This window comes from Sus scrofa, chromosome 14, assembly GCF_054392235.1.
Source record: "Sus scrofa isolate SSC_HxYL_T2T_F1_AM1 chromosome 14, Sscrofa_HxYL_maternal_Yorkshire_Landrace_v2.0, whole genome shotgun sequence".
NCBI classification, from domain to species: Eukaryota; Metazoa; Chordata; class Mammalia; order Artiodactyla; family Suidae; genus Sus; species Sus scrofa.
In genome coordinates this window covers 111,311,073-111,332,505 of record NC_139396.1, presented here as the reverse complement: position 1 = coordinate 111,332,505, position 21,433 = coordinate 111,311,073, and the positions used below count along the sequence as shown (strand labels likewise).

Genomic DNA, 21,433 nt, shown 5'->3' with positions numbered 1-21,433 from the left:
TTCTTTTTTTTTTTTTTCTTTTGGTCTTTTTGTCTTTGTTGTTGTTGTTGTTGTTGCTATTTCTTGGGCCTCTCCCGCGGCATATGGAGGTTCCCAGGCTAGGGGTTGAATCGGAGCTGTAGCCACCGGCCTGCGCCAGAGCCACAGCAACGCGGGATCCGAGCTGCGTCTGCAACCTACACCACAGCTCATGGCAACGCCGGATCATTAACCCACTGAGCAAGGGCAGGGATTGAACCCGCAATCTCATGGTTCCTAGTCGGATTCGTTAACCACTGCGCCACAACAGGAACTCCTTCTTGTTGATTTTCTATCTGGATGATCTGTCCATTGCTGTAAATGGGGTGTTAAAGTCCCCCACTATTATTGTGTTATTGTTGATTTCTCCTTTTAAGGCTGTTAGCAGTTGCCTTATATATTGAAGTACTTCTATGTTGGGTGCATATATATTTACAGTTGTTAAATCTTCTTCTTGGATTGATCCTTTGATCATTATGTAATGTCCTTCATCTCTTGTAACTGTCTTTATTATTTTTTAAATCTATTTTTTGTCTTTCTAGAGTTGTACCTGAGGTATGTGGAAGTTCCTAGGCTAGGGGTTGAATCAGAGCTACAGCTGCCAGCCTACACCACAGCCACAGTAATGTAGGATCTGAGCTGAGTCTGCAGCCTACACTGCAGGTCACGGCAACACCGGATACTTAACCCAGTGAGCGAGGCCAGGAATTAAACCCATGTCCTCATGGATCCTAACCGGGTTCATTACTGGTGAGCCACAGCAGGATCCTTGAGGACATGAGTCTGATTCCTGACTCACTCATTGGGTTAAGGATCCAGTGTTGCCATGACCTGCAGTGTAGGTGGAAGACTCAGCTCAGATCCTGCGTTACTATAGCTGTGGCATAGGCTGGTAGCTGTAGCTCTGATTCAACACCTAGCCTGGGAACTTCCATATGCCATGGGTGAAGCCCTAAAAAGACAAAACCAACCAAACAAACCAAAAATAAAATCTATTTTGTCTGATATGAGTATTGATACTCCAGCTTTCTTTTGATTTCTGTTCACACAGAATATCTTATTCCATCCTCTCACTTTCAATCTGTATATGTCCCTAGAATTGAAGTGGGTCTTTTGTGGATAACATATATATGGGTATTGTTTTTGTATCCATTCAGCCAGTCTGTGTCTTTTGGTTGGAGAAGATAGTCCATTTACAATACTTTCTTAGTATTGTGTTTGGATTGCTTTTTCTTATTTGTATGTGTATCTGTTGTAGATGTTTGGTTTGTGGTTAACCATGAGCTTTTGATAGAGAATTAAAACACACACACATACTCATACACAAACACACATACACAAGATAGGTTTAAGTTGCTGATCTCTTAATTGCAGATGCATCTCCAGTATACTGAATTTTGTACCCTCCTTTTCTCATGATTGCTGGGTTTGGTACTATATTTGTGTGTGCATGATCTCCTACCTTCCCTATATATTTGCTATGACCAGTGAGCCTTCTCATTTGTAATTTTCTTGTTTCTAGTGGTGGCCTTTTCTTTTCCACCTAGAGAAATTACTTTCATATTTGTTTTAAAGCTCATTTAGTGGTGCTGAATTCTCTTAGCTTTTGCTTATCTGTAAAACTTTAGTTTTCTCCTTCAAATCTGAATGAGAGCCTAGCTGGTAGGGTATTCTTGGTTGGAAGTTTTGTCCTTTCATCACTTTAAGTATATTGTGCCACTCTGTTGTGGCCTGCAGTGTTTATGCTGAAAAGTTAGCCGATAACCTTATTGGTGTTCCTTTGTATATTGTTTGTTGCTTTTCCCTAGCCACTTTCAAAATTTTCTCTTCGGACATATGACATCTTTAATGGAGTTCTCTGGTGGCTCAGTGGGTTAAGAATCTGGTGTTGTCACTGCTGTGCCTTGGGTCACTGCTGTGGTGTGGGTTTGATCCCTGGCCTGGGAAATTCTGCATGCCAAAGGCATGGCCAAGAAAAACCCACAAAAAACGTTCAAACATCATACGAGATAAACATAGTATCATATATTCATATGGCTCAATATTGGGCATAAATGATTGAGCCCTGGGTGAGGTAAGAAGCAGTAGTGGCTACGTGACCCCAGGCCAGCCCCGGCACTCTTCGGCTGGGCAGATAGGCCAGGACACTGTTAGTGGTGGGCCTTGGTGGCTCCTGGGGCAGGCTCCTTCTGCCTGAGGCAGCTCTGATACCAGTCTTTCAGCATCGTTAGCCCTTGTGCTCAAGGCTCTTGACTGACCCATCAGGCCCCACCCTTGTGGGCAGGAGCAGGTGGGGTCTCCTACTAAGTCCCAGGAGACGGACAGTTTTTCCCTTCTTGTCAGTATTCTAGCCTCTGCTTACTCTGCCTGTTACCCAAATGACCACATCTTTGAGAGCTGTTGGTGAATAAAGATGGGAGAGAGCTGGGAAGCAAGACTGGTGGTGAATAGTGTGACACAGGTATCCGTGTTCCAGGTTGGGTGGAGAGCAGAAGTGTGGCCTCAAACATTCTCTGGACCCAAAGCCAGACTGCCTGGGTTTTCACCTTGACCGTGCCATGTGCTGAGTGAACATGGGCACATTCTTAAGCCCAGTGCCTGTCAGCTTGTTCATCTGGAAAATGGGAAATGGTGATGATGGTAATATTCCTTCCTTCAGTGATCTAGCTGTGCTCAAGGCTAAGTGTGTTGATACATGCAAAGTGCTTAGAACAGCACCTGGCAGCACAGGCGCTGTGTCCTGGCCACTTCAGTACCCTTTCCTCATGCACATGTGTATGCATGCACACACAAGTCCACATGCATGTGTATGCATGTACCCCCACACACATGGGCATACATGCACTTCTCTCTGAAGTGTACATGGCGTCACTGGGTGTCTTCCACGCGGGCATGCTTTCTAGAAGGAAGAAGCCTCATCCCCCAGGTTTTGTATACTTTGGGTTGAGCAGAACAAGATGGGACATTTACGAGTCCTGCTCTATGCTAGGCACTGTCTCAGGGACTGATGTATCTTATTTCAAAATAGCCATCATGAGTGGGTAGCTAAGTAGGTACCCATTGTCCTGCCATCGTCTCTCACCTGGCTGGCTCACCACTCAGGTCTCAGGTAGTCAGCTGCCTGGGCTGTGTCCCTCTGGGAGACCAGAACTGCCCGGACAGGATGGAGCTTTGATGTCATGCCCTGGCACACCCCACAGCCACCCTGTGGGGAAGGTCTCTGCACTGGGCTCAGGGAGATGGAAATGCCAGGCCTTCCAAAGTTCCTCATAGGGCTTAGGGCTGGGAGAAGTCTCTCTCCTTCACTCTCACTGTGAGATAGGGAACTTCATGGATCTCAACTGCTTTTGTTTTTCATCTGGGCTTCCAGGAACCTCTTTGCCCAGGTGTGTGTTATAGTTGTCACAGGTTTTCTTAGTCACAAGTTCCTCTAGGAGTTCCTGTTGTGCCCCAATGGGTTAAGGACCTGACATTGTCTCCCTGAGGATGTGGGTTCAATCCCTAGCCTTGCTCAGTGGGTTAAGGATTCAGCTTTGCCTTAAGCTGCAGCCGAGGTCACAGATGTAGCTTGGATCCAGCTGTCCCAGCTGCAGCTCCAATTTGACCCCTAGCCTAGGAACATCGGTATGTCACAGGTGTAGCTGTAAAAAGAGAAAAAAAAAAGTTCCTCTACCTTCTTCCTCTTTTCCTCTATCCCTCATTTGCTTTCTTGTCCTGTATTAAATATTTTGGATCTTTTGCTTCCTGGCATTTTTTGCAAATGTTATTGAAATATAGCATACAGAAAGGTGTACAAATCATAAGTGCACAGTTTAGTGATTTTTCTCAAAGTGAACAGAACTGAGTAAGCAGTGCCTGGGTCCAGAATCCTACCCCCTCAGGCTCCTTCCAGTCACTGACCCACCAAGGTAAGCAAGTGCTGAGCTGGTTTTGCACTTTGCATAAATGGAGTCTCACAGTATGTATTCTGGGTGTGGCTTCTCCTTCAATTATAGTTTTCGTTCATTTTCTAAAATTTTGGTAAGATAGGTCTGACATAAAGTTAACCAGTTTAAGTGGTTAATTCACTTAGCAATTAATAGCATGCAGTTTGGAGTTCCATCATGGTACAGTGGAAAGAAATCCGACTAGGAACCATGAGGTTGTGGGTTCGATCCCTGGCCTTGCTCAGTGGGTTGAGGATCCGGCATTGTCTTGAGCTGCGGTGTAGGTTGCACACGGGGCTCAGACCCCAAGTTGCTGTGGCTGTGGTGTAGCTCTGATTCGACCCCTAGCCTGGGAACTTCCATATGCCATGAGTGGCCTTAAAAAGCAAAACAAACAAAAAAAGCAAATACCATGCAACTCGATAGCATTAAGTACATTTGTCATGTGCAGTCACCACCACTGTCCATCTCCAGAGCTCTTTTCATCTTGTTAAACAAGCTCTGAACCCATTTAACTCTCCATCCCATTTTCATCCAGCCCCCTGTGACTACTGTCCTACTTTCTGTTTCTATGAATTTGATTATTTTGGGTGTCTACTAAAGGGGAATCATACAGTATTTATCTTTTAGTGACTTGCATATTTCACTTGGCATAATATCGTCAAGGTTCATCCATTTTGTAGCTTGTGTCAGAATTTCCTTTTTTATGGATGAATAATATTCCATTGTATGTATACATCACATTTTTTAATCCATCTAGCCATTGATGGACATTTGGGTTGCTTCCACCATTTGGGTATTGTGACTAATATGCTGTGAACATGGATGTGTGTGCATCTACTCAGATTTGTGCTGTCGATTCTTTTGGGTTTCTGTCCAGAAGTGGAATTGCTGGGTCATATAATTCTGTTGTAAAGTTTTCAAGGAGCCTGCATGCTGTCTCCTACAGCAGCTGCACCGTCTTACATTCCCATCAACAAGGCGCAAGGGTTCCCATTTCTTCCATCCTCACCACACTTTTGTTTTCTGTTTGGGGGATAGTAGCCCTCCTAGTGGGTGTGACATGGTATCTCATTGTGGTTGTGATTGGTGTGTCCCTAATGATCAGTGATTATGTTGAGTCCCGATTCTGTTTTCACATCCTATGTCGTTGGTCTTGTCGCTTGAGCTGTGCCCATCTGTTCTCACCATGACAACCCCCCTCACCCTGCTGCTCATGGGCATTAGGTGCTTTCTCATTGGGAGGGATTGTAGGGAGTGCTGCCGAACATTCTAGGATGTGTCTTTCAGTGGACATAGCCTTGGACTTTTAAATGCAAGCCACTTCTGTTTGGAGGCTCGTGTTGTGTAAACACACCAAACAATAAAATGCATGCTACATGTTCCCCGAGGGCCCCGTAAAGTTTCCTCAGGCTTGGACAAGCTCCACAGGACCGAGCAGGCTGCTGCCTGCTGTGCCCTCCTGCCCCTGTCCCAGATGCCTGGGGCGAACCCTCCCAGTTTCTCCCTCAGGGGGGAGCCCCCCTTGGCCCTGACAGCACCCCTGCCCTCCATTGTCCGCAGTGCCCTCCCCCACCCACCAAGCCCAATAGCTGAGGGTGTGACCAGCTCCTCTCTGTGCCCAGGGATCTTTGGGCAGCGCCTGGAGGACACGGTCCACCATGAGCGGAAGTATGGCCCGCGCCTGGCGCCCCTGCTGGTGGAGCAGTGCGTCGACTTCATCCGGGAGCGCGGCCTCACCGAGGAGGGCCTCTTCCGCATGCCCGGCCAGGCCAACCTGGTGAGGGACCTGCAGGATTCCTTCGACTGTGGGGAGAAGCCACTGTTTGACAGGTGAGCTCCTGGGAGGGGATGCAAATAGGTCCACTTGTCCATCCCCCTGCAGGGCCTGCTCTCAGGACCGAGAGGCATGGGTGCAAGATGATGGGTGGGACGGGGCCCCACATTGGCACGTGTGCCCAGCCAGCCCTCCTGATGGGCAGAACGTCAGACCCAGCAGCCCTGGGTCTCCCCCAGGCTTGGATCCTGCCCCAGATGAAGCGCGTTCATGGCTACGTGGGCTGTGTCCACCATAGATGCACGTAAGGCCACCCCAGCAGGAATAAGGATGGCTGCTGACACCATCCAGGACTCTAGGCCTTCTGCCTGGTCTCTGTCTTGGCTCTGCTTTCCCGGGGTGACTTGCCCCCAGGCTCCTTTGTTGCCAGGATGAAGCAGCAGCAAATCTGGGTCTCTAGGGGTGGGGAAGCCAGTCTCCTCTACTGGTCCTAGACCGGTGCCCATCCCAGCCCATCCCTGGGGCTTACTAGGTCCTGGGCTCCACTCCAGGATAGGGTCAGACTCACTTAGAGCCCGGGGGCTAAGAACTGGGGGAAGGTAGCTGTTTGGGGGCTCCTTCTCCTTTATAGGACCTCTGTTATGGGGCAGTTTTTCATAGACAGTTCTGTTTGCATCAAGCCAGCCCTGGTCCCTTGGAGCTTCTGCTCATTCTTCTCAGATCTGCCTTCACAGATGCGGGTCCCCTTTCTTGCAGGTTAGGCCCTAGATTTCTTCTGACAGCTCTGGCATTTTCAGGTCTTTTCCTCTTGGAGCAGAACATGCCGTCCAGAGTCTGTCAATTCTTTTTCCAGATCTGGAGCCTGGGACTGACCACCATTCCTCACAGGAGGTCTACCCAGCAAGGGCTCAGGGGTTTCTCGTGAATCTTCATTCAGTTCTCTGAGCTTGTGATTCAGTATTTACAGTCTCAGTGAGCTTGTGGTCCACTCTGAACCTCTGCCAGCCAAGCCTCTTCCATCCTGTGCCTGTGTGGGTGTGGGATGGGGTTGGAGATTGCTTCAAATAATACCCTTTCTGTGGTTCCTGGAAACTTGCCATTGATATTGGGGCTCTTCAGAAAAGAGACCACGGCCCAGGTTGCGACTGACCCCACACTCTGAGCACTCCCGCCCCCTTGGATGATCACAGCTTCTCCTTTCTCCACTTCCCGTCACTGGGAAGGTGCTGAAGAGCTGAATGTGATATGCCGTAGGCAGTCGTAGGGACCCTTGGATCCAAAACCAGGGAGAGGATTCTGGGGGCAGACGTGGGGCTGGATGTCATCTTTCTCAACAGGGCAGCAGTAGGGTGTGGGGGGCAGGTGTGCACACCTGGGAGGGCACGAGAGGAAGAGGGGAAGGGGGCAGCCTGAGAAGGGGGCACCCTCTGGGAGGATGGGCTGAAGGTGATCCCAGGCAGAGGAGCAGAAGTAGCCAGAGAGGAAGACTGGGGACAGGAGCCAGGGAAGGCCTGCCCCACACTGGTGAGAGTCTGGGAGTCAGGGCTGTGGGGCAGGGGTCTGAGGGGCTCTGTGTCTCCAGGGGGTATTCAGCACGTGGGCCAGGAGGGGAGCGCATCAAGCTAAGGCTCTCAGGAACCATGGCTCGGCATAGAGTGCCTGCACTGCAGGGGCAAAGCAGAGGGAGGCACCCCCTAGAGCTGGGTTTGGTCTTGAGGCCCAGGAGCCCTAGCAGAGTTTGAGTGGGGAGGCGGCCAGATCTGATCTGTGTTGGCAGAAATCCTCCAGGTTGGCATCAGGCAGTGAGACTGTATGTCTGGATCCCAAGAGCTTCTGATGGTCCAGGCTCCAGGGCCTGCCTTCCCCTCCCCGCTCCTATGGAATCAGACTCAGGGCTGAGGAGTGGGCATCTGCATGTCTGAAAGCCTCCAGTGAGTCTGCTTAGCAACCAGGTTTGGGGCTCAGTGGCCAAGGGGAAGCCCCCCAGCTGGCTGGGGGCAGAAGCAAGGGTGTGAGGGGGTGAGAAGGGGGCAAAGCATCCCCCCCATTTGTACCTTCCAGCCTCAACCTTTCCTCAGCCTCTTTCCCGCATCCCTCCCGCCACTTGGGCCCTGACCCCGCTTCCATCTCAGGCACCCCTTATTAGACTCTGCCCGCAGTGCATTTACAGACTCTTCTAAAATGGTCATATGTCCCTTTTATAGATTAGGACCCAAGGCTGAGAGACCCCTTGTAAGTCCTTCCAGGTGCCCAGAGGTAGGCTCTGCCCACCTGGAACCTGGCCTCATTCTCAGAGCTCCTTGCCCTCCACCTACATCCCCTTTCCAGAAAGGGCTCTCTCTCAGCCTGCTCACCCTTCCAGAACCATCCTGTTTCTGCCTTCTGTCATCTGACAGCATCTCACACAGCCTCCTCTCTTGCACCCGCCTTTGCCTACCCTCAGCCCCATCCATCAGGGCTTCCCACTCGCCTTTCCAAGGCCCTTCTCCACAGCGTCCCCTGCACTGCCATGGCCGCCCTGGGCTCTGAGTGCCTCGCCCTTCTGGAAACGTCCCTGGGGTATCTGATACCATACTCTCCCACTTCCTGGCAGCTCTGCGGCAGCTCCTCTGGCCATGCATTTGTGCCCATCTCCCCCCCCCCCCCCCCGGCCAACACAGGGGTCCCAGGGCGCCTCTTCTTCACTCCCTGACAGAAGGGTCCCAGGCCGCTCCCTTCGCCCTCACTTTGGCACAGGCGATCTTGGGCAGAGCTGGCTCGCTCCCACGGCATAGTCCACACTCTGCGCTGTAAGAGACATCAGCCTCTAGTCCTGGGCTTGCTCTTCCATGAAGAGCTGTACTGGGCCTGGTAGCCACAGTCCCCACTCCTGTCCCTCCTTGCCACCCTGGTCCTTGGTTCCTGGCCAGTAGCAGCTCTCCGAGCCCCATCTATGTTGTTGCCAAGCACAGAGGAGGGTCTCCCCTGTGACTGACCCTGGTGGCTCTCACAGAAACCCTTTTTATGTCACTCAACACCTGTCTATCGAGGGAGAGCACTTGGCCGGCATGGGGCAGGGGCCATGAACAAGGCAGACAAGGACCTGCCCTCATGGGGCTGGGACAGATGACAAGTAAATGCACATCGGGAACCAGGCTCACATCACCAAGTGGCCTCCCACCTGGCCCACAGCATAGAGCAGGCTGGAGAAGCAGACAGCCCAGCCCCAAGGGAGGTAGTGCTGGTGGCTGGAAGGCCTCAGAGGACTGGGGTGGGCACGATGGGCTGGGCTGCCGTGTGGAAGGTAGATTGCAGGGGAGTGAGGTGTGTGGGGGTGGGCAGGAGACCATGGCTCTGTTTGGATGGACACTGGGGTTGGTGTGTGCGAGGGGGTCTTTGGGAATGAAGAGATTCAGGGGGATGGAGGCATTGTCATCTGTCCTACAGATGGAGAAACCAGGACTCAGGGGTTATCTGCTGTGCAACAGCAAGGGAAGAAGCTGATTAGGACCCCAGGGTGAGCCTCTTGTCTCCAGCTGTCGCCCTCCTTGCTCGTGTACCCAGCCCCTCTCCACCACACACGGAGCCTGGTCTTGAGAGGGAGCAGGACAGGTGACAACACCTGCCCTTCCAGAGCCCACAGGCTTGTTGGCACCCATAGTGCTACGGGCTGCGGGACATTCTCCTTGAGTTCTGGGCCTGGGGGCTAGGGGCTGGATTCAGGCAGGTACGTAGAGGAGGGGAGGGTTTGAGGGGAGATCAGGAACAAAGTACCAAGAAAAAGCCTTGAGCCGACTCGAGTAGGGAGAGGGTGAGGATGTGAATTTCTAGGGAGGGAGGAGAGAAGGTGAGGCGGTCAGGGCAGTCACCTGGCACTGTGAGCTGGGGCTGGGCTTCCCAGGCCAGGGAGCGTGGGAACCTGTGGGCAGCCAGGAGGAGCTGGGATGGGGCTTTGGGCAGAGATGTGGCTGGCAAGGTCTGCCTGCATCTGCTCGCCAGATCAGAAATGCTTCCAGCTCCTCCACTAGGGGGAGACATAGGGCTGGCCCTTATCCAAAGGCCATCCTCCTTGCTTCCTGTCCTTTCATCCTCCTGGGGCTCCTGCTCATACAGTGGCTGGCAGTGAGCTCAGAGTCCCTGGGGTTGGGGGGGCGGGGGGAAGGATGCTGGGCTCAAGGCTGGGTACCCACTGGGGATGTAAGCACCCAGGAAGTGGGGGTGTCAGCGGAGGAGGTGGCTGGGGGCAGACAGTGAAGGGTGTGGGCAGCAGCATGCCTGGCTGGAGAGAGGAGGTGGGGGCAGGGATGAGGGCTGCTCAGTTGGCCAAACTAAGAGCCACCTGTCCTGAGACAGGAGGGGCCCTGGGTGTGTGAGTTCCAGGTGCATGTGGGCATATAGAACCCCAGAATCCCAAATGCCAGAGCGGAAGAGACCCCAGGGCTTTATGTCAGTGATACCAACCTTAGACAGTCAGGTGCAGGTGGTACTTAATGGCCCAGCCATATTCTTTTGGCTCCAGGCCCATCTTTCCTGAGCACCTCCCCAAGGGAAATGCAGCTCCACAATTTAAATCTAGGGCCCTAGAAAAGCAGATGAAAAACCTCGGACCCAGCCCCAGCCCAGCCTGGAAGACAGGCTTGGAGGAGATGCCAAGACCTGAGCCCAGAGTCCAGATAGGCCAAGGCTGCCGCCCACCTCTGCCTGGGCCACTCTGAGCAAGAGACAGATGGTTGGGGGTGGACACACAGGGCTCTGGAAATGGGCTTCCATAGTATGAATAGGATCCCAGATGCTGGGGAAGGGCCTGTGGTCTGACTTGCCCAGCTGGTGGCAGGTGCCCAGGAACTTCGTGCTTTTTCAAGGAACTCAGCAGCCCTGCCTGCCGGGTGCCTTGGACGTGGCCCTTCCACTTCCATTGGAGGGTGATCCTGGGACAGGCTTAGGTTGGGTCAAAGGACAGCTGTGCCCTTGGCTCCCCAACCTGCGGTGTGGAGCAGCTCCAGGTTGCTCTTCAGAATGCCCTGGGGCAGGCACCAGGCCAGTGGAAGGTGGCCGTCGCAGTACAGTGCAGGTGTGTGAGTGTGCACACACACGTGAGAGCAGAGGCTGCCCCTGAGGGGGATGGGGCAGGCGCTGGTCTCTCCTGTGGTTCCCTGGTGCCCGGGCCTCACACACGTCCCTCTGCCCACAGCACCACAGATGTGCACACGGTGGCCTCCCTGCTGAAGCTGTACTTGCGGGAGCTCCCCGAGCCTGTGGTCCCCTTCGCCAGGTACGAGGACTTCCTCAGCTGCGCCCAGCTGCTCACCAAGGACGAGGGGGAGGTTAGTGGCTCTCGGGGACGCATCCTGGGGGGTGGGCCTGCCAGTTGGTGGGGACATGTGGAGACAGGACTTTCCATAACTTCTCATGGCACGTAGATCCTGCAGTCTGCTCTGCGTGTGTGGGGGAGGACTGCCCTGGAATCTCCCAGTCTGGGGTGGGCTGGGACATCTCGATCTCTCGGAGGGACAGGTACCCTGTGCAGCAGCCATGTTCCAGCTGTACCCCTGTATGCAGGGTCCCCAGGCTCAGCCACTACCCTATAGGCACACCTGCTCCCATACCCAACTCAGGCCACCCAGGCCGGCCATGGGGTTGGAAACAAGCAGACCTTTCATCTCTTTCTATCGTGCCTCCTCCCAAAAGAATCCGAGACTGCTCCCCGGACAGGGCCCCCACCCCCACCCTGCATCGCCCGCCTGCAGCTCTGCTTGGCTCCGGCAGGCCGGGGAAGGACTGTTTGTCCTCCCTCTGGCCATGTGGGAGATGAGGGGTCTTTATCTGGCAAATATTTGTGCCTCGATAAGTGAGCTGAGCGCTGGCCCTGACATTCCTCTGTGGCCCAGCAGAGGCACATCCCTCACAACAGCCTCTGGAGAGTAAATCGGCTTCTCCCCGCCCAGAGGTCACAAGCCTGGCCTGGCCGCTCCTGGAAGGGAGATGGAAGTGGTGGAGCCCTTTGATCACCTGGGGCCAGGCCCATGGGCTGTGGATGGAGTTCTGGACTCTGATCCCCACCGCCTCCTCAGCCCACCTCCCTCCAGTGGGAGAAAGGTTGGGACCTGGTTGCTGGTCTTTTTTATTATATTTTATTTGTCCTTTGTCTTTTTAGGGCTGCACCCACAGCATGCGGAGGTTCCCAGGCCAGGGGTCGAATTGGAGCTATAGCTGCCAGCCTACGCCAGAGCCACAGCAACGCCAGATCTGAGCCACATCTGTGACCTACACCACAGCTCATGGCAATGCCAGATCCTTAACCCACTGAGCGAGGCCAGGGATCGAACCGGCAACCTCACGGTTCCTAGTCGAATTTATTTCTGCTGTGCCACAACAGGAACTCCCTGGTTGCTGGGCTTAAAAATGCTGTTTTTCCTCTCTCAATCCCAAGGGGACCCTGGAGTTGGCTAAACAAGTAAGCAGCCTTCCCCTGGTCAATTACAACCTGCTCAGATACATCTGCAAGTAAGTGAGTGGGGGTGGGCCTCCCTCTCCTGCGCTCTGGCTCTGCGTCCTCCCTGGGGCCAGGGTCATGCTCCCACCCTCTCTTCTCCCTGAGTGCAGAGCCAGCGGGAAACATAGAGGAGCATGGTCCCTGCACTCACAGGCCTTACAATCCCCGTGGAAGCAGGCGTGTCACGCAGTCCTGAGCACATCTTTCCTGGCGGGAAGGGACACAGTCTCTGTTCCTTCTTCCTCCTCTGGGTGCCTCTCACCATCCACTCCCCATGGGTTGGCCTCCTGACGGTGCCTGGGCTCAGGTGCCTGGAGAGGACATGCTGGGTGTCCTCCCAAGCCAACGACGGGTCCCTGTCCTGGTGGCCTTTGCTTCTGATGGCCCTCTCAGATGCCAAGGAAGCTCTGCCCTCTTCAGAGCCTGGCAGGGGCAGCTGGCTGTGCTTGGCAGCTGTGGAAACACGTGGGCTCAGTTGAGCAGAGGGGCCAGGCAGCTGCCAGTAGATCTGGCATCGGTATTTGCTTCTCTGCCAATGGTCTCTTCCGCCCTTTGCAGGTTTCTGGATGAAGTTCAGTCTCACTCAGATGTCAACAAGATGAGTGTCCAGAACCTGGCAACTGTTTTCGGACCTAACATACTTCGGCCTCCGATAGAAGATCCGGTGACCATCATGGAAGGTAATGGGGAAGGGGTGCATGGCAGAACTGGGTGCTCTGGGGTCTGGGCTCACCTTGGTCCGGGGAAGGTCCTCAGAACCTTCATGCCAGGCCAGAGGGAAGGGTGGCTCCATCACTGGGGACTTGGCAGGAGCTTCTCTGGATCTCCTCCCCCGCTTCCTCCAGCTCCTCCTCCCCCATGGGGTCAGCTATAAAAGGAAGAACTTTGTCCTGTGGATGGGGTCATAAGGTGCAATTAGATTTGTGGGAGAGGCTGGGGTTGGGGGGATAGAGAAAGTCGGCGCCCTTGCCCATCAGTACACACAGATGTTTTTGTTTTACTCATTTTTGGCTAAGTAATTGTTATTGGCTTCTTCTGGATGTCAGAGCTTTGCAAACCCTGGGGATATTCTGTTCTATAATGAAAAAACCATAATTTAAAAAATGGTACCAGCAGCTGCTTTCAATATGCCAGGGCCTCTACTTCTCTTACCTCACTTTAATCATCATAAGCAGCCAGTGCTGCAGTTATGCCCCCATTTTACAGATCGGGAGACAGGCTCAGAGAGGCAGGGTGACCCTGTCAGCCCAACTTTTCAAAGGGCACAGGTGCAGGCTGGCATGGAAATGAGAGCCTTGCTTGGAGGTGCCATGGACGACTGTCCCAGCGGGGTTAGTGGGAGGGTCTGGCCGCTCCGACAGGAACCCCGCAGCCAGCCCCAGCTGAGGACTGCAGAGGCTGGCCAGGACTCACAAGGGCCCTGCCCTGTGCCAGCCGGAGTTCACTGCCCCCTGGTGCTAAGCATGCTGAGGGCAGAGTTGCCATTCTTCACTGAACATGATGCAGGGGAGATGCAGGGGGTGTGCGGTGGGCTTGGAGCTGTCCACCCAGCTGGCTGAGGGTGTGGCCCTTGGGGGCGGTGCTCTTGCTCAGCCCCCACATGGCCTGATGGGTGTGTCTCTGGCCCCAGGCCCCCAGCTCCTGCCTGTCAGGTAGCACAAATGCCAGAGGGCCAACGCTCACTCTACTGACTTTCCCGAGTTCTTGTGTCTGGACTAAAGATTCTTCATTTCCTCCAGGATTCTTGGTTACTTCCAGTGGGAGGGTCCACACAAGCACTTTACCTTCCTCACTGCAGTCTCTGCTCCTTGGTTGAGGATAACCTGAGGGAACCAGGCAGGTGGTCCCTCTGTACAGCCTCCCTTGGTCGCTGACCCCTGTTCCCACCCCACAGCCTCAGAAACAGAGTCCCCACAGAGGCCGCAGGCTGCGTCTCAGCAGATGTGGCCTGGAGAAGGGGGATTGTGTATGTGTGTGTTGGGGTTGTTCATGTTGCGGGGTGGCTGTGTTCATTTGTGTGTGTGTGGAACTGTGTGTGTATAATTGTGTGAGATTGTGCAGTGTGCCCACGGACACTTGTAAGACATCTCTATCCCGTGTCTCAGAACCCTGTGTCCCCCAGAGTGTGGACAGGCCCAGCCACTATGGGCAGCATGGGGGGGGGGCGTGTGGGGCAGCTGAGAGGGCACTGCCACCCAGGCCCTGATTTCCAGCCTCACCCTGCCCTTGGCTCACCCTGCAGCCTTAGTGGGCATGTACCTGCCCCTCTTCGCACCAGCTGGTTGGAGTGGGCGAGAAGGCACAGTGCCTCTCTGTGCTCCAGGCCCCATGTTGGAGGAGGGGGATTCTCGGGTGTGGTCCTGCTGATCGTGCCTGGATTTGGAGAGTGTGGTGGCTGTCCTCTCCTTCAGGGTGGCAGCTGGCAAGCTCTTGTTTGCGTCCTCACTTCAGAGGCAGCCTGGTTTTGGGTTCAAGCAGAACTGGGCACCCTGGGTCTGAGCTGCAGCTTCCCCTGACTGGTATGGAGAGTCTGGACTGGAGACATTCACAGTGAGACTTTTCTTATTCCTTCTTCCTTGCAGGCACTTCCCTGGTCCAGCATCTGATGACTGTCCTGATCCGCAAACACAGCCAGCTTTTTACTTCAAGGACCACGGAAGGGCCAGCCTCCCCTCGTAGGGGCCCACCGTGCACCGTGGGATGGGGGTCTGAGGAGGTCCCCAAGGACAGCCAGGTGGAGCCCGGCAGCCCCAGCGCCCCTGGCCTGCCCTCGCACAGGACTGCTTCTCTGGATGGGGCTGCTGTGGCGGCACTCTCTAGAACTTCTCCCACAGGCCTGGGAAGCCGATGCAGCCCTGCTGCCACCAGCCCTGGGAAGAAGGTGCAGACTCTGCCCAACTGGAGGTCTTCCTTCCGGCAGTCAGGGTCCCGGTCGGGGAGCCCAAAGGTGGGCAGCTCCTCCTTGGAGGTGCCCATCATCTCTGGAGGTAACTGGCTCATGAACGGGCTGTCCTCCCTGCGCGGCCACCGCCGGGCCTTATCAGGAGACCGGCTCAAGGACTCAGGCTCTGAGCAGAGACTGTCCACCTATGACAACGTGCCCCCGCCCAGCCTCTTTCCCAGCACGTCCAGTGTGGCCAGCATGCCGTGGTCCGAGGCCTCAGCCAGAGCCTCAGTCAGCAGCTGCACGGCTTGCCGGGCCAGTGACTCTTCCGCCTGCAGTTCCCTGCACACCGAGGGGGCCCTTGAGCCCTCCCCTGTCCCCAGCAGCAGCGAGGGGCACAGATCCCCGGACCTGGACCACGGCCTGGATGGTGTGGGCTCCTGCATCAGCAGCAGTGAGCCCAGTGACCCAGGCAGCCCCGCCCAGGACCGCGCCCGCCGCTCCGAGGCTCTCCAGGGCCTGGTCACAGAGCTCAGGGCAGAGCTGTGCCGGCAGAGGATTGAGTACGAGACAAGTGTGAAAAGGTAAAGGGCCGCAGCCACCGGGCAAGTGTGAGGCTGGCGCTCCACGGGCTGGGTGGAGCCCTTGCAGGTCACTGATGACCAGTCCCAGGCAGCCAGCCTCTGGCCCTGCGGCCTCTGGCTTTGCAAGAAAGTCTCCTGGAGGCAGGGCTTGGAGCAGCCAGCCCCTAGGAAGCCACCAGGACAGGCTGGGAATGGAGGGGTGGGTGTCCTCTGTCTGGGAAAGCTCAGAGGCTGGGGCCCTGGCGTGCAGTCAGAGCTCCATGAGGCCTGCAGAATGGATGAGTGTCAGAATCTTAGCCTGAGCTGTTCAGAGTGTGCTGCTGGAGAGTCTTGGAATAGGGGGTCTCTATGTGGCCCTTGGCCAGGGAGAAGGCAGGCCCCCTGAGGAGTGTCCTGTAGCCCAGGCTGTGGGAACAGGGCAGGGCCCTGGTGAGCTGCTGGCCCCCCTGGCTGGGTGACCGTGATAGGGCCTGACGTGAGGACTCCTTCTTGACTGGTATCTGATCTCTGAGGAGGGAGCTGGCCCTGCTGAGCTTGGCCCTCCCTTCTGCTCAGTCACAAAGGACGCCTTGTGCCACCCTCTAAGGCCTGCTCACTAATGGGCCCTGGTTCCATCTTCCCAGACTCCCCGTGAAGAGGGTGTTTTCCAGCTCTGAGAGGTCAAGCATCCTGCTTAAAGTCACTAGCAAAGCCTATGCTGGATGGTGCTTGGTGCTTACATCAGCATCTCAGACCTCTTAGCTCCTTTGGCCCCAGGCCTTGCATCAGCCTCTGACCTGTGAATGCATGTCCCACCCACTAGCGGAGGGCTCCTGCGGGCTTCCTTTTTTTCAATCAGACAGTGCATGTGGAAGGGATTCCTGCTTCTATTTCTGAGCCTGGGATTCCCCAGGGAGCTGGAATGACAGCATTTGGCTCTCTTGTTCTCCTGGCAGCTGTCTCCTGGGCACATGGGGAGTGTCAGGCATGTGCAGGCACTGTGTCCATGGCAGGAAAGGGGCTGTGGGGCAGTGGTCCCTGCCATGGTGGAGGGTAGGGTGGGGGTGTCATAGCAGGCAATGTCTGAGACAGGACTTGAAGGACCAATAGGATTGAATTGAGCAGGGACACAGCATGAATAAAACCCTAGGGTTGAACATTGTGGGCTAAACCTACAATATAAGCACTGGGTTGGAATTTACCAGGTAGAAGTGATAGCAGAAGCTTCTGCAGAGTCACTGGAAGTTGATTACTGTGGAGGATACGCTCACAGACGGAACTATAGAACACCTAGGAAGTGTTACTTGGCAGAGGCTGACTGAGGACAGCCTCAGAGGGGGTCAGAATCAACCTCTCTCACTTCCTTGGCTGTTTGTGGAGCTCACTGGAGCTTCCAGCTCTTCCCCCTTCTCAGAGGCTTGGGTTCTCAGGGGAAATGCAGTATTGTTGCCTTGTGGGCTCTGGGTTCTAGTCCCTGCTCCACTGTGCATCCACTGAGTGTCTGGGCGGGCTCCCTGGGCAGAGGTGACCTCATCAGTTTGTCCTGAGGATTTAGGGACACGGTAGATGGAGTGCTCAGCAGAGCCTGGCACATCCAGAGTGCTCGCATTACCTCCTGCTTGGTGGGTGAAGGGTAAGGAAGGCTCCCAGAGACCAGCTTTCAGCCCTGCACCCTGATTCCTGCACTCCCCAGAGACTACATTATCTGTGATGTACAGGCATGAATGCTAGATGCTGGGGACACAGCTATAACCAAAACTGATCAAAAGCTTTGCCTTTGTTCTTATTTGGTGAGTGGGAAGAAAACAGCAAGACCATAAGCAAGATATATTTTTTAAAATATATGGTATTTTAGAAGGTTAGGTAAAGGAGGAGAGCAGGGGGGAGGAGCAGGGAGAGGTTTGGAAGGCACTACTGGGAGAGGGGCGTATGTGCTGTGGGCAGAAGCCGGAAGCTTGAGGGGCACTGAGTACGGGCAGGAGCTGTGTGTGGGCAGGTGGAGTAAAGCATGGCGGAGCTGGGGCTGGGGGGTGGGTGATGAGGCCTTTTGGCAAGAGTGCTGCTCTGATTTTATTTCCAATGAGATACGAAGCTGCTGGAAGGCCTCGAAGACTTTGATCACTTTGATGAAGAGCACTGGCTGCTGTGCCCAGGAGCACTTGACAGAGTTCAATGGCAAAGACCAATTAGGGAGTCACGGTGATGCAGGCCAGACCTGGGGGTGGCATAGACCTAAGAGGCAACAGTTGAGGTAGGAGAACCAGTTATTCTGAACATGTTAATGGAAGTGTTTTTCCAATTGATTAGATGTGGGGGTGAGGAACAGAACGGATTTAGGGACATTTTTATTTTAGCCAAGCTACTAGAAGAAGGTGGTCACTGTGACTGTGGCTCAAGGAGGGTGACTTGGGGGAGGAGGGTCAGGAGCTCAGCCATGGGCCTGTTAGGATGGAGATGCTTATTAAGTTTCTGAGTGGAGTTAAGGGAGATAGAGATTGAGGGATGTCAGCCTGTGGGTGGTGTTTTGAGTCTTGAAGCTGGAGCAGGTCACTCAAGGAGTTCAGAGGAAAGAGGGGAGGCCAGGCTGTGAGAGCAAAGGGGAGCAGGGAGGACCTGGTAAAGGGGGTGCTCAGCCTGGAGGGCACACCTCGGGGGGAGGTCTTCTTTCTGACAGTATGCCCCATGCTCCCCAAATGGGAGGCTGAGGTGAAGGAAGGCTTTCTCCCTTCTCCATACTGGAGGCCTGGGCCTCGTCCTCGATGAGGTTCTATGTATACCACGTGCCAAATGATGTGCCATGCCCATGTGGCCTTTTCAGTCCACTGTAGCTATAGTGCATGGGGGAAGGCAGGCCCCTGCATTTTCAGAGGACAACACGAGGGCTCAGGGCAGTTGGGATCCAGCCCACAGTCATGTGTCTTTAGTCAGGTAGGTTCCTAGGGGTCAGGTGCAGCATGTCCCGCAGGCCTCACAGGAGCAGGTCATCTGGTCGAAAAGATGGATGTGCCAACTTTTGCAGTGTGGCCTTATCCTCCACAAGGGCCCATTGTGCAGCTTTGTGGTAGCAAAAAGGAGTACTGATGTGTGTGACCTGCTGGGGAGGCTTGAGAACAGCTTCCTGGAGGGCGAGACATTTGGGCTGGGATGTGGAGGCTGAGAGGGAATGGAGATGAAGTGACAACCTGGATGGGGTTTTCTGCAAGTCACCATGTCTGGCTGGAGCTCAAAGGACCTCGTAGAGGAGCACATCAGGGGACAGTTTCCTGCTCACCTCTCAGTGTAGGTCTCTGTCCTCTTCTCTGACAGCCGGCAGTCCACCCCTCAGCAGGACAGTTGGCTGGGCTGGAGCGTAAGTGGTCTTTGTATTTGAGCGAGGACTCAAGGAGGCCCCTCTGCTTCTGAGGGTGAAGCCCCAGGGTCTCATGAGAGGGTGTGGTCTGTGCAGCCTCCCTGGCACGGGGTCTGAGCCCACATGCGTCCTTCCCCTGGTGCCAGGCTCCTCGGGCTTCATCATGCTTCGTGCCGACAGTGGAGCTTGCTTAACAAACCCAGTGGGCCCAAGACTAAAAACGATGTCTGTCTTCTTGATTTTTAAGACTCGAAGAAGGTAGTGCTGACCTGAGGAAACGAATGTCACGGCTAGAGGAAGAACTAGACCAGGAAAAGAAAAAGTACACAATGCTGGAAATAAAGCTGAGGAACTCAGAGCGGGCACGGGAAGACGCGGAGAAGAGGAACCAGCTGCTGCAGAAGGAAATGGAGGAGTTTTTCTCAACCCTGGGCAGCCTGACTGTTGGGGCAAAAGGTGCCAGAGTGCCAAAGTAAAGGAGTGGGGAGAGCTCACTTCTGTGAGGCTCGCCCTCCCCTGGGCTGGAGCCAGAGCCTCTGCAGCTTGGACCTGGGCCTCAGTGGTGCCAGGAAATCCCGAGCTGGCTGAGGAGAGCAGTCCCAACCCTGCAGCCCAAGCCCCTTGTGGGATCTGGATGCTGTTCTGACCATGCAGGGCATGGCAGGCCTCGGAAGGGATGGTCCTGTGGCCACCAAACAGATGGCACCTGGGATCTGAGTGGCCCACTGGAAACTTTTTGCATTCTTTATTAAATGTGCTCTGAAAGCATGATGCCTGGATACCTGACTCCTCCTTTGTGGTCACGCAAATTGAGTGACCTCTCCTGTTTCTCACAGGGTTGGGAGTCCCGTGGGTGGGATGGCATGGGGCCTTCATGAGTCAGATGTGAAGCTCTCTAAGGAGCACCCAGTATTACCTTGGTCACTGAAGCTGGACTGAGGCACATCTGTGTGATCTCAGGATGGTTTTCCTTACTGCTGCCTCTCCCCTCTGAGCCACCTGGGGCTCTGCAGCTGCTATATGTCCTGGAATTCCTTGCAGGCCTTCCACTGAAAGCTCTTTTCCTTTGTTTGGCTCCAGAGCCAGAGCCTATGAGTCTGAGCTGAGCTCAGCATGGGGGCTGCACCCCCTGCTTCTGCACCCCAGGCGTGTGCAGGGTGACAGGCGTTCATCTAAAGGAGAGGGGAGCCAAAGTGATGGGAAGTGCCTGTTCTCTGTCCTCCAGGTGCCCACGCCCCAGATGGGCCCATCTCCCTCAAGCTGGTGATAATCCTACTGCCGGCCTACCTGTTCACCTTCCTCTAGTTCATCCTCAGACTTCAAGGCTCCACTGGGGCAGATCTTTCAAGAAAGACTTTCCCTGGCCACCGCAACACACAGCCAGGCCTGGGCCAGATCTCCTTGGGATGGGCCTTCAGAGGCACCAAAGATGCCACCTTTGAGCAAAAGGGACTGGCTTCTGGAGTACAGGCAGTGCTAGCACCAGTGTCCCTTCATTCACTTCTGCTCATGGTGTCCTTACCTATCACCTCACATGACCCCCAGCAGTAAACTGCAGTGGTGTCGTGGAGTTTGAGGGTAACCAAAGTGCCCCAATTTCTGACCACCATCTCTGGAGAAGTCATTCAGGCCCAACCACCCACCCACCTGAAGTCAGATATAAACTATCACAGCAACGCTCTAAACGCAAGGGTTTCAGTGCTCCCAGAAGGGGTGGCTCTCCACCAAAAGGTGCGAGCCCATAGGCCCCAGGCTGACTAGTAACTGCAGCAGTGGGAAGGCAGGCTGATGACTGTCTGCTGGGCCAATGTTGGCCTCTCCAGCTAAGAGGACAGGTGCCTTCCGAGGGCCCTGAGCAGCATCAGTGGCCAGAGTTCTCTTGAGGAGCACTGAGGAGTGGGAGCAGTAGAGAGTAACACTTGAATCTGCTCTCAGGTCCACTGCCATCACAGCAGTCAGTCTGGAGGACCAGCTTTCCAGAAGGAAATACTGCCCTCCTCTATTCAAGGAGAAGAATACGAAGTAACTGATTCCAAACAACAACTCAGTAAGATAGGAATTAGCCACGAGCTCCCCATTCAGAGGAGCAACCAAGGCTAGGAAACTTGAGGTAGGAACACCTGTATATTTTATGGTCCTGAGTTCCTTCACCACAGCCCTAGAATTCTGTCGACTTTGACCTAGAGTGAACCTAGGCTATCAAAGGAGCAGAAAAGACCAAAAGGGAGGCATGATGAAAGGAAGGCTGGCTGTCTTCTCTTAGCTACTAACAGAGGCAAAGGCACAGCTTCCAACCAAGTCTTCGGCCAAAACCAGCTCATGAGCTACATCTGCCATCTGCTGGCAAAACTAAGAACTGCAAATGTGATTTTTCTTTGAAAACTATTTGGCAATATTCAGTAAACATTCTGTCCTCCAATTCCCATTTAACTAGCACTCTCCAT

General features: G+C 54.5%; 1 protein-coding gene and 1 long non-coding RNA gene across 19 annotated transcripts in view; one reads left to right on the top strand and one right to left on the bottom strand.

Annotated features, from left to right (window-relative positions):
• The window catches only part of ARHGAP22 (Rho GTPase activating protein 22), a 218,412-nt gene extending 198,655 nt beyond the window's left edge, over positions 1–19,757 (top strand). For all 18 annotated transcript variants that reach the window (XM_084996516.1, XM_021073078.2, XM_021073079.2 and 15 more), the window contains 6 exons: positions 5,570–5,777; positions 10,892–11,024; positions 12,131–12,204; positions 12,752–12,873; positions 14,776–15,661; positions 19,237–19,757. In XM_084996516.1, the coding sequence (XP_084852642.1) occupies positions 5,570–5,777; positions 10,892–11,024; positions 12,131–12,204; positions 12,752–12,873; positions 14,776–15,661; positions 19,237–19,465 (1,652 nt within the window). In that variant the 3' untranslated portion in view covers positions 19,466–19,757. The remainder of the gene's footprint in view (positions 1–5,569; positions 5,778–10,891; positions 11,025–12,130; positions 12,205–12,751; positions 12,874–14,775; positions 15,662–19,236) is intronic.
• On the bottom strand, positions 17,469–19,258 carry LOC146396936 (uncharacterized). The gene is made up of 2 exons (XR_014827564.1): positions 18,912–19,258; positions 17,469–17,872 (listed from the first exon to the last, which is right to left on the bottom strand). It is a non-coding gene; the product is annotated as an uncharacterized LOC146396936 (long non-coding RNA).
• Positions 19,758–21,433: the final 1,676 nt, after the last annotated feature.